Source organism: Limulus polyphemus, unplaced genomic scaffold (assembly GCF_000517525.1).
Source record: "Limulus polyphemus unplaced genomic scaffold, Limulus_polyphemus-2.1.2 Scaffold140, whole genome shotgun sequence".
Taxonomy (NCBI): domain Eukaryota; kingdom Metazoa; phylum Arthropoda; class Merostomata; order Xiphosura; family Limulidae; genus Limulus; species Limulus polyphemus.
The window spans coordinates 862,473-875,632 of record NW_013665750.1 but is presented as its reverse complement, the minus strand read 5'-3'; the positions used below and the strand labels follow the sequence as shown (position 1 = coordinate 875,632).

Sequence of the window (13,160 nt, the reverse complement as noted above, 5' to 3'; positions counted from 1 at the left end):
TGTGCTCTGCCCATCACGGATATTAAGCGACGTCGAGAGCCAGCCCAGACCCCGGGGTCAGTAATATCATCGATCCCCCTTTCATTCAATTTATTAACTTTTGCTGATTTTTCATAAAGGAAATTTAGTTTTTTCATGAATCCATGAAAAAGCAGTAGCCATTTTAGCTCTTTAAGTAGTCTTCATTTCTGGTGAACTTTGGAATATCCTACTGCCGGGTCCCTGAACAGATCCCGGGCTCCAAGGCAGCTGCCCCCCTTGCCCTTTTCTTGTCAGCCTTGCGGATATTGAAACCCGGTTTTTAGCTGTGGGTTTTACTTTCTGAAAGGAATATTAAAATGAGAGTTAAATTATTAATATCCTATCTACTTATACAAAGTTATTAGTTCATTGTATAAAATACAAGCTTTCCATGTCTTTAATTGTCTTCTTTTAATCAAAACTGCTTTAATGTGAATTTAAATTTAAACTTATTAGTATGTCAGTGAGGGGTACTACTATATTTTGCTTTTCACAGATTGTTTATTTCAGTCACAAAGGTTTAAACTTGGCTGCTGCAGACAAAATGGCGATGCCGGTGACTACATATTTGTCTGTTGTATTATCTGTCACTTGTATAAAATTCTTGTTCCTTCCTACTTAGTAAGTAGAAAATTATCAAACTAAATGACATTCATAGTGCAATATACTTTGTGATAACATTAAGTTATATGTTAGTTACTGTATACCGATTAAAGTGAAAATGAAAAGGAAGGATATTATTTGGTAAATGGTCAGGCTTAGGTTAGGCCTATAGAAAAGAAATGAAATTGATGCATGAAGGGCTGGGATGTGCATGTCGCAAAACTGGCCGATCCTAAAAGATTTGTTGATTGTGCATAACCAGTTAAAATATGGATGTAGGCCCTATTCTTTATAATGGGTTAATTTTGCATAATAGGTCAACATTGCATATCAAGTTAAAACTAAAAGTACAGGTTGGTTTTGCGTAATAGATTGATTTTGCCTTACAACATAGTTCAATTTATTAAAATTCAAATCTGAGTAGTATTATTACTAATAGTAGTGCTATTAGTAGTACAAACAAGTCAGTTCTGCATAATTGGGTGCAAACCAGACGGAATCTGCAGAACAATAACAACATTAACAGGAACTGATTCTGCATATCAATTATCATATATATTCAAAAATTTTAATTCTGTATAATGCATGGGAATAAGTGCATGAGCATTATTTGCAAATGAAAAATGACAATTCTAATGCCTTTCTTTCCTAAGTCATGTAGAGTTGATCTGTTAGTGTTACACAGAATTGGCCCATAGTTATTTTGAACTAAAACCCCATTAATTACATGACTGTTGCACAGAATATACTTGTAATTGTATTGTCAAAATTGCTCTTGAAGACTTGAGTTTAAAGAATGAATTCAAGTTCAGTCTCAATTTGGGTTGCTCAAGTGGTAGAGTGCTGGTTGATACTGTTATACCCCATCCATCAGATTTGTACATTTTTGCCTTCTTATTGTAGATCCTACTTGGCCTCCAGACATTTAAAAAGTTATTTATTTAAATTACTCTTTTTTTATTAATGTCAGTGCCACAATTCCTTTAAGTATATTAAGTATTTTGATATGTTTTCAGTTTTTAATACAAGGTGGTGTGTTCACCATAATACAAGTTTTTAAAGTGTTTATACTACAGAAGACTATGATTGAATCACAAAAAGTGCCAAATTGAACCACAAAATGAAATGCAATACAGGACAAATTATTCCCTGTATATAAAGATCACGAAAGAATGATAGACTGTTTTATGGTAAGATTTACTATATTGTCTTTAATCATTATAACCTTTTTTTTTTCAGCCGGTCAACTGATTTCGAAGTTCATCGAAACTGGTTAGCCGTAACGCACAGTCTTCCTTTTTCAAAATGGTATTATGAGGTGAGTAAGTTAAATGATGTGACATGTTAATGTAGGTAAAACATAGATAGGGGGTCTATTTAAATAAATTAGTTAAGATAGACATTTTAAAATTCTACAGTGAGAATAACAGAAATATGATCAAACTTTGTGACATAATTCTTAGAATTGAGAAAAAATGAGTTCCATTTTGAAATGATATATACTTAAAAATTTATTATAAAAAATCTCAGCCTAACACTGTGGTTTCACTCAGATGACAAAAGATTGAACATGATTGAAATGTGCTTCCAAATTAATATTTTTATATTCCTTAGAAGTTAGATGCCATAAAAAATTTTAAATTTGGCTCTTCAACCAGGCTTATCTGCCTTTTACTATTGCTGGTTATGAGGTGTCTCTCTCTCAACTACATTCTGATTTTCCTATTTCACCTTCTAGCCTTCCCATCTGGGACCTTAATGTTGTTCTCCATCCTTGTGCCCTTCCTCTCTTTGAACCTTCAACTTCCTGCTTCTTATACCATCTCTCCTTTAAAACTTATTTCCTCGTCCTTTTTTGCCCGTGATTATCAACATTCTGGCGTGTACATCATTGATTCTTCACCCATTCTGTTTCATTGCTCCTATATCCTTCTCTATCCAGGTTGTTTTCCATCAAATGTCTGCAGCTCGTAAGGATGTTAGTCCATTCACACCTATATCTCTCCCTTCCATATGTCATTTTTATTCTCATATGGATCCTGATTGCCTCCTCTAGCCTTATCTATGTGGTCTGTTGTTATTTGGTCTGCACTTCTCCCTTTTGTGGTTCCCAATAATGTCTTTTCATTCTGTGGAATCATTCATCCACTCATAATCTTTCTCATTTTACTCTCACTGGATGGCTCCATCAGCTCAGCATATTCTTCATTGGATGGGAGATACGTGTTCGCACTTCCAGCTGTCCTGCTATCACATTCATCACTCTTTGATTGCTCACTTCTATCATTCATTGGAGGAGATTGATTGGGCTGACATGTGGATATCCTCCTCGCACCTTTTTTGCACACTGTCTACATCATTTAGAGATTTCTTCTTCATCAGGCTATGGACTGCCTCCAGTTGCTGTTCTCAACATCTCACACTGTTTGTTCTTTTTTTGCAGTTTTTTCAGGGCCCTCTCATACCTCACAGGACTCTGCTTAGTGGCAAGTGTTGTCTGCCAGGGTATATTTTTGCCAAATCCACTTAGTGTAGGGCCATCCCAGACTGATATAGCACTCACCCAGGAGATGGGATGTTCTGCAAGATTACTCAAGGTATTCTTATGGTGCTTATTTTCTTAAACAAGGCTTGATCCAGACTGTACCATCTCATGGACTATCATGAGTAAATCAGACAGGGGATCCCTGCCCATACTCTATGCCTAATTTAAAATCTAGTGTTGACCTGTGTTTTTATGGTCATATGTTGCAATGTCTTACGGTGATGTGCTCCTCCGGACTACCAAATGTGCTTTCACCCCCTTTGTTCTTGTAGTATATTTTACTGTCTTGTTTAATCTCGAAGTGATCGTTGAAGAATCAGTATAGAGGGGACTAGTTGCACTAGGAGGCAGTGTTGCACTCATGTTGACAGAAGGTTATGATATGCTCAATTGCAAGCAACAATGCAGCAATATCACATGAAAACACGTTAGTTTAGGTGAGTCTCAACCATAATGGTGAGTGAAACAATTTGTGTATAGAGGGCAGCACTGAATCTGGAAAGCTGTGAGAGGGGGTATCTATTGGAAATACATTTTCTGCATTGGAAAATGTTAACTTTAAACACTTGATGCTTTTAACAGCCACACTGTTATAGCTGAAGGTCTACATTTATTTTCTAACTGAAATGTTACTGTTATTTTATTCTGTTTTGCTGTTTATTTATAATTATTACTGTTATCATTTAGTCACTTGGATGATGCCTTTATTCAGAGGTTTAGTTTAAGTGATCAACAATGTTGTTAACACAAAATGTGATTGATAATAACACTCTTTTAATGTTTTGTTATTGTTAAAAGTCCATATTTTTTGTTATCAAACTGTTAGTGTTGCTTTGTTCTATTTTGTTGTTTATTTATTACTATGTTTAATTAATCAACAAATTTATGTTTATTGTGAATTTGCACAAAATAGCAACTGTTAACTAAAGATTTGTTTTGCTTAAGTCAGCTGTAGTTCGTTTAATTGACTACATTATGGTGCTTTTGCAATGCCTGGGTTTCCTAAGGGGTTGGGTGAAAAGTTTTACCTTTTTTGCAAATCTCAGGGCCAAGATGATTTGTTTGGCATCACTTAGAAGTTAGTGAGTCCAGCAGCTTAGGATAAGGGTTTTTTTGGAAATCTTCAGGTTCCCCAAGGGAATCTTATCTTTGTTCAAACCTCGGGACTGAAACGATTCATTTGGTATCACTTAGAAGTTAGTGGAACCATCAGTTTAGGAGGAATTATGTGACACACACACCCAAACACTGAATCTTATTTTAATTATATACAGTTGTGTTAACCTGTTAGTTAGCAAACTTTTCGTATTATCACTATACAGTGTATTTCTCAAGTGAAAGAGGTGTTAATTGCTTTTGTATTAATTTTATTACTATCTTTATTATCTTTCGTATTATCACTATACAGTGTATTTCTCAAGTGAAAGAGGTGCTAATTGCTTTTGTATTAATTTTATTACTATCTTTATAGTTTGGGGGCAGACTATTTTTGTCCCATTTCTAATTTTTTTTCAATAGAAGCATTAATGTATTTTGAACAAATAAAGCTGTATTAATATGTTTTAAATTTGTTAGTATGTTGTGTGAAATATTACTTGCCTCATATCATATTTTAGTGGCATTATAAAAAATTATCACATTATCTTCTGTTTTCTAAATTTAAAAATTGAAGTAAGAAAAAAGCATCTAGCATGTTGCCTTTAATTTTCTTTATCTCTAATCTTTATTACAAAATGCATATTCCATTCTTATTTATGATATAGATTAGTGTATCCTAAACAAATGATACATGTAAACATTTGAGTTTTATGAAATGTTTTTTGTTTCAGTCTACCTCTGAATGGACATTGGACTATCCACCCCTCTTTGCGTGGTTTGAATATGTACTTTCACATGCTGCAAGGTGGTTTGACACAGCCATGTTAGAAATCACAAATATGAACTATGCAAGTCAGATGACTATTTTTTATCAACGATTAACTGTGATAGTTGCAGATATGGTTTTGGTTTTTGCAGTGAGAGAGTAAGTTGTATACAGCCTTGATGCATATTCATATACTCATACAATAATCATAATGTATCAGTTAATGATTAAAAGCCCTCACAAATTAATCCATGTTTTGTTTCTAAACAAACTATTTAGAGATTACATTGTGAACTTACATTTAGCAGTAATGCCTTTTTAATTTTTTTTTATTCTGTATAAAAAATGTGTTAAAATTGTAGAGATAATTTTTTATTTTGAAATTTGTTTATTACAGCTAAAGAACAATCTTGTCATCACAGATTGACCTAATTTTTTCTGGTAAATAATCAAAACAGTTTTATTGCAGTTGTGCTCTAAGAAAGAAGGCTTAAGTAGATGATGGTAATTCTTCTGAAAGGTTTCTAATGACTTTCAGTTTTATATTTCAAAGTTTATTGAGAATAGTGTTTTTATTTGCTAGCACAGATCACTATCATAACATGATGAAGATTACCCCTTTGTGTATGGGTGTGGATCAAAGTGCGCATTTAAACTGTTTTTTATGCTTGAAAGGCCTAATTTCTTTACTAGCTCAGGCATCTTACACTGCTGAAGTAAATTTCATATTTTGTTTACAAATTGTATTTCAAATCTGCTTTTTGTTGCTAAGAATGCACCATATCTGATAAGTTCTTATCTTGAACAAACAGTTTCTTCCGAGATGATAACTCACCTCCATACACAGAATTGCTATTTCCCTCGCACGTTTCCCTTTCAGATTTGCATGGCACTAGCTTTGGGCTAACTTACACCCAAATTCACCTATTTAATATGAAATGCTCTGGTACATGATGACATTATCATACAATAATAGCTCTCCATCAGTAGGAAGGCAACACAACCTCCATGCACAGCAACTTCCCCTATGTTCTTATACTTGAGAACACCATACTTTTCCTTGGCATAATATTTGCGATAGTTCAAAAAAACTTAATATTCATTCCAGTGTCACTGATTTCTTTTATCATTAAAGTTTTTTTACCTACTTAGCCATTATAACTTCTCAAGTGACGGCTATTTTTGCTTCGTCTCACGATAAGGACAATATTTTTGACACAGAACCTGAGATTTTGTGGCTTCTAGGGCTTGTTGTCTGTGTGAATGTTATAATCATTTTCTGTGTGTTGTGGGTTCCCTCGTACACAGTGGGCCTCTGGTTGGCCAACTTTCCTTCTCCTCAATTTCAATATATTCAGAATGATGGGGATTTGATCTGCAGTTTCCTCCATCAGGGTTTACTCTAGGTGCAGATTTATAGAAAATCAGACCCCTTCTACTACACCCACCTGTCACATCCTCTGTTTCACAATTTGTTGATAGTTCTCTCTTATGTTTCATTATATATATTACTTATAACCAATAGAATGTCAAGGTTTTCATCTATCAAATGATGTATTGTATAACATTGTATTCTGAACAGAATATCATCAATTTCACTCAAACTACAAGATTTGTTTGCATGGGAAAGTTAACAACTAGCTTGGATGAATTTGTAATGGCTCTTGTCAAAGCCATAAAAATTTTGAGAGGTAAGGCAATTTACCTACTTTTTGCATTTTATTAGTCTGTATTCTTTGGTGCATTATTTAATTAAATAAAATTATTATGTGCATTAATATAATTAATATAAGAAATCAGGCTTAACTGCCCACGACAGTCGAGGGCAAGAAAAAAGAAGATTGGGTAAGTACTTTATTTCTTGTTTTTCATATTTATTCTTTATTTATTATTATAAAAGTAACTAAAATTAAAAATATGGATCTTTTTAAGTTATTTAAGACTAGATTAGGTAAAATAAGTAATAATAATAATATAATTAAAATGGTTCACGAGGCACGCATTCGAGAAGTTCGTGGATAATGTAATTCGATAGCGTCACTTGAACTGCACGTTCCCCGAGTGATTTACAACTTATAATGGCGGGGATAGCAGTTAGGATAGCAGAAGTGATTAGGGCAATAAAACAAAAACATTTAATTATAAATAGATGTATAATATTATGAACTAAGAACTACTTAGGATAAACGAATGTAGTTTCAGGTTACAATTTGAAGTCATTCTAGAAAGAAAAGAAGGGTAATTTATGTTTATTTAAATTTTTTTTGTGGTTACAAGGTTGGTCGAATTGTATTATAAGTATTATAGCTTCACAATTATTAAGATTTTGCAAAATTTGTAATAAATTACAATATTTCATTATTGATGTTGAAATACTGATGCAAAAATTAGTATTCAATGGATTTAATAAAGAAACTAAATAAAATTATTAAAATATTCTGTGATAAATATAAAAATGTATTAAATAAATATCAAGAAATAAAAATTAAGGAGATTTTGCTGATAAGTATTTTAAATTGTTAATGAGGTAATTTAAACAACTTGGCACTACTTTTATGTGGATGAACACCTTATCACATATAAAGGCTCGTGTGGAGTCTAAAAATTGGTTGTTACAATGGACTTAATGGCGGGTTGGTTGGGGGTTATATTAGTTAGTTTAGATAACTTGGCTGGGATTCTATACTAGTATAATTTGTCTACTGTGCTACTAATTAGTGCTTTACTACTATAGTGGGGGCTGGAATGCCAACCTCAGAAGGTAAGTTTATGTAACTTACCCCCAAGTGGTAGTACCTTATTCATTTTTTCTTCTTTTATTTTGGAGAGCAGTCACCTTCCCACAACTGTCTGCAGGCAGTCAAGAATGATATAGATGTGGAAAGTTATGGGCTTGATCACCCATATCTTACTCTCCTAATTTCTATTTCTTTTGATGATTTTATTTTATTTCTATGAATTTCTTCATGTGAAACTGGTGAACAAAGGTTAAGACTGATAGATGGTGTATCCCCATTGCAACATGGGTCCTACTTCCGCAGTCACCTCCAAAACCCAGGGCACATTTTATATCCCACATTATAGCCTGTACCCTAGGAATCCTTTTAATTTATGCAGTTTCTATAATTTAATTTTTGTTTGGGCTTGTTTTTGTTCATTTAAATATATATATATTCAAATATTTATATCAGTAGATTTTATGTTTATGCCAGTAATGAAATTTGTTAATATTTGTAACTTGCCCTAAACAAAATGTTTAACTTTTAAAAATGGACAGCTCTCATGTTCTTGATGATGTGATTCTTCTTCCACCTTTCAAGACTTTAAGTAAAAATAAACAACAATGATATAATTAAGAAACTTGCTAAAAGGCATAGGAATTGTATACTATCAATAAGTAAAGGAGTAACTTATAAAATTTTAACAACTGGCAATACCTTTAGTTCCACAGGAAAGAATCTTATCACACACCAGACCACATGATGGTACAGGATCTGTACACTTTATTCTGACATTTTCCATTTCTAATTCTGAAAGTGGAGTTTTATTACAATGACAGTGAGTGACTACTTCAGGCATCATCATGCAGGGTCCACAAGCTTCAGGATGGCAGGTTTTATCACAATAATGGTTTCCACAACTCAACTGTTTACCGCAAGGTGCATCACAGGAAAAACTATTCATTTTGTTTGTCTCCAATGTACAAGTTACTTTTCTGAAACTCTTTCCACAGTAGCAATCTTAAAAAAAAACAAAAACATATTTGTTAGTCTACCAATGATTGATATTTTAATCCTAATACATAAAATAGCTTGAATGACATCAGGTGTTCAGTGTTTAGGATGGTGAACTATAAAGCATACAATTTAAAACATTATGATAAAACATGAGATTATATATATATATATATACTTGTGTATGAAACTTAGCTGAATGGACTGCAACTGCCTGTTGTAGAAACACAAGTGTAGAGAACGACGTTTCAAAAGCCTTTCGCCTTCTAGCTTCAGACAGAATACTTTCGAGACATTGTTATCTACACTTGTGTTTCTACAACAGGCAGTTGCCATCCATTCAAAGTTTCATCATGAATACTCTGCCTAAGCAATCTATCAAAGACTTGTGTATATTTTTAAAGTTTTATTTTCCATTGACCAATTACAAAATTTTCAGTAAGAAAAAGTGTATTAATATCATTACAGCAGCTACAATCCTTTGAAAGGTAGCACATCACCAGTTGAAAACTTACATGTAGATGAAACACTTCCTAAAACAGTCATATGAAATGCATGTACAAACATAAAAAATTAATAGCCTAAATGAAGCAATATACTAAAAGTATGTGAAGGAACATCTAAAGACACGGCGCTACGATTTGAATAAAAAGCCTTATTGGCAAATGTAAAATATCTTGCATTTACCAAATACCATGCAATAGGATACAAGTACTAGGTTACTTTATGACACATCATACTGTGGGAACCATGTAGATACAAGTTTATAACTAAGTTTTTGATACATCACATTGTTTATTGCGAGTAACAGGCAGCAAGATACAGATTCCAAACTTGTCTGCAATGTACCACAATGTTTACTCGTGAGTATAGTGTGATACCAACTCTGGATTAATTTGTAACAAATCAGAGTATCTATTGTTAGTTCTCTGTAGTAAAATATAACATCCAAGCAACTTTCTCAAACATCTAGTTTTGTTTACTATGAGTAATCAGTAGCAAGGTAATGACTAGAGTAGTTTGTGACACACCTTGTTGTGTTTACTCTTAGTATAATGCAATAGGATGCTAAATCTGAACTAGTAGTTTGTAACACATTATATTAGGTTTACTGTATCTCATAGCAAAATACAAAATGCTATTTCCTCAGGAACATGATTTACTGAGCAGATTCAACTACCAGCAAAACAATTCCAAACATACAACAAATATGGTGAAATAATATCTTAATGGAACACTCATAACTATGGCTTGGCCTGCATAAAGTGCTGATATTAACATTCTTGAGGCTGTGTAAGCTTATGTATAAACCAGGCTCATTGGTTTGCATAGAGTAAAGGGCTCACGTAGAAAATACTGGTGCATTGTACAACTTTTTTGCTTTGGTATTTTCAGCATGACATTTGTATCATTAATAAGCTGATCATCCACTTTGCCATTATTCATTGTTTGTGTCCTATATGTGTGTAATGCTAGCATGATACCATAATTATTTCCATTTATGCAGTGTGCATCTATATATATATATATATATATATATATATTATTTTCATTTTTATTACATCTTTTTCTATCACTAGGTTAGCTATAAGTTGTTTTTACACATAAACCTCTGTTTACTTTAAACTTTCACTTTCTTTTACTGCACAAATAAGAAGCAATTAAATAATTGTTTATTTCAAACAAAACAATTATCACAAGGCCATTACAGATCTAAGCTTGAAAAAAGAACAATGCATAGTAATACTGCTAACCTATTCAATAAAGCATTAATATTAAAATAATCACAACACTACAATATCAGTATCTTTTTTGCCACATGTACAGTTAAGAAGATGTTTCATTCAGTGTGGAAGTACAAGGAAACAAAAAATTGGTTGCATGAAGTAAATTTAAATAAGATGACATACTGAGTGCTGTGTGTGGTTATGCTATACGTACAACTGACATGATTCTAGAATATTTTGCAAACACAACAAGTCAGGTGGTAGACATATTAACAAATAAACACCACTTTTTTTTTTACTTTAACATTCCTTCAAATGAAAAATCACAACAGGTGCCTGTTCAAGTTATAAAATTATTCGACTTAATTTAGCAAAAATAGTAAAATTATTGAAACTGTTTGACACATTTTTGTACTGTATGCAATGATGATGATAATTTTGACAAATCTGAGGTAATAAACAAAACTTTCATATTTGATGATAACTATTGCAAATATAGATATATCACCCAGAAGGGTTTAAAGGAACAAAAGAAGATCTACACCTCATATTTCTGGAAGGTTGTCTCCTGGAATGGACAAGATTGGGCAGGCAGTGCATTGTCTAATATTAAGTTAGATAGTGCAGCATTCAATGCCCTACCAATCTTGAATGAAGAGTTGTTTAATGATAAGTAACAATCACTAATGATTGCACTGTAGAATCAGCACTGTTGAGAACAGTAATTCATAGAGTTGAGTACAAGTCTGGAAAGTTTGGAGACCATTTATGCAAATAATCTCAGGATACTGTATGGGAAAGTATTCCTTGGCATGTCATATACTGATCATGATGAGGTTCTAATTATCAAGTTCACAGAAGGATTGTTAAGCAAACCCATGTGGCACAACATGGGTGTCAAGACATATCTCTGACTCAGGCTAATTCTTTTGTAACTTACTGAGATGTTTACAATAAACTAGATAATGGATCAGAGGAGAGAGAACCAACAATCTTGATGACTGCAATGTTGCAGTGGCTTATCCAGCTCAAAAATTTATCTCAAAAGGTTTGTAAGAGTTTCCATAGAATGATCAACAGCTTCACTGCCATAGAAGCCAAAAGGTATCATGATGCAGCCACCTTAGTTCTTTATGGGATGAAAGAACTTCCCAGGTCCACTCTTCAAACTGCAACATCTATCCAACAGGAGGAACTTTTAAAGAGATGCTTTGAACGTGGGAAACATAACCCCTACTGCACAAAACGATCAGCAAAAGAGAGTTCCATCATGTGATACATGCTTGTAATGATACACAGACCAGCAGTTTAGTTTCTAATTGATACTGGGGTAGCTAGAATATTGCATGATCTTGCTGTGCATCAGATTCTCTAAATGAATCCAATACTGTGTCCAATTAATAAAAACATTGTACTGAAAATTGGTGGCCAGCTAGATATAAATGGATAACATGCCCAAAACACCATCTTGTCATTCACCAAATGAAAGTAGTTGTCACTGATCTAGATTTAGGGATACACCTACTGTGGATATTGTTATCCAATTTCATTTGTGCAACAATTCTGTGTACACATCCCATTTAGTGTCAATCAGATTTGGACTGAGAACAGTGGGCTACACCTGTGCACATCAAAAAGATCTTAATAACTCAATGTGCACAGTGTTCCTTGAGGTGCTATGAACACAGTACTATGCGCTGCTACCTTCTACTGCAGTGATTGCAAAAACACAAAATAAATAATTTTATGTACAAAAGGCAGAATATACTAATAATCTGTCCATGTGCTGGTCTGTGATTATGGACATATAGTTTCCAGCTAAAATAGTAAACAGTAAAGTAATGGAGGCAGAAGTGATAGAAACCAGAGCCAGTGCTAGATGACATTAGATTTTTAAGTCACAACACTGATATCCTTAAGAACTTGCATAATTACCAGGAAGCAGCAGTAAGAGTTGCTTATGAGTTCTCAGAATGGTTCAGCATTCTTTAAACTAGCTTCTTCAGTACTTACAACACTGAATATATAATGAGACAGGTTAACAATAGGTTTAAGGATGGTTCTAGAATTGGAAGAACAACCATAAATGAGCTGAAGTACTAATAGCAATATTATTTCAGCACTAATAGCAGTATAAGAATATCAATTGCAGGAACTGGTGGACATGCAGTACACAGTATGTGCACTTTTCTTGAATCCCCCAAGAAAAAAGAAACTAAAGTCATAATGGTGAGGAAAGTGCACCAGCAGATTACGATCATAAAGAAAGAAAAAAAAATAAGTATTATAATAGTTATGTTGAGATCAGGATACAGATTGAAATAGCTAAGACAACTTTTTAGAGAAAGTATGTTATTTGGAGATGTGGACATTAATAAAACCACACTACTCAAACTCTTCACAATCCTCAAATGATGGCCTGTAATATCATATGCAGGTCCAGCCCATACTAATTTTCCTTCACCCAGCAAGTATTTTGCCATATTTTTATATTTATAACCACAACATATATATTTGTCTAAGTCTGTGTTAAATATTACTGTGGAGCAGGAAAATATATTAACTTAAGAAAATTTCAACTGCTATACAAAATAGGTAACCAAAAAAAAAAAAAAAAAAAAACAGCACACATTTTCAGTGTTTAACAAAGAATATCATATACTAAC

The 13,160-nt window shown here is 33.2% G+C and overlaps 1 protein-coding gene across 1 annotated transcript in view; it reads left to right on the top strand.

Moving 5' to 3' along the window:
* Window positions 1–496: 496 nt before the first annotated feature.
* The window catches only part of LOC106474663 (probable dolichyl pyrophosphate Glc1Man9GlcNAc2 alpha-1,3-glucosyltransferase), a 67,874-nt gene continuing 55,210 nt past the window's right edge, over window positions 497–13,160 (top strand). Inside the window, exons 1-3 of the mRNA XM_013935359.2 lie at window positions 497–642; window positions 1,864–1,942; window positions 4,999–5,192. Of these exons, the coding sequence (XP_013790813.1) occupies window positions 566–642; window positions 1,864–1,942; window positions 4,999–5,192 (350 nt within the window). The 5' untranslated portion in view covers window positions 497–565. The remainder of the gene's footprint in view (window positions 643–1,863; window positions 1,943–4,998; window positions 5,193–13,160) is intronic.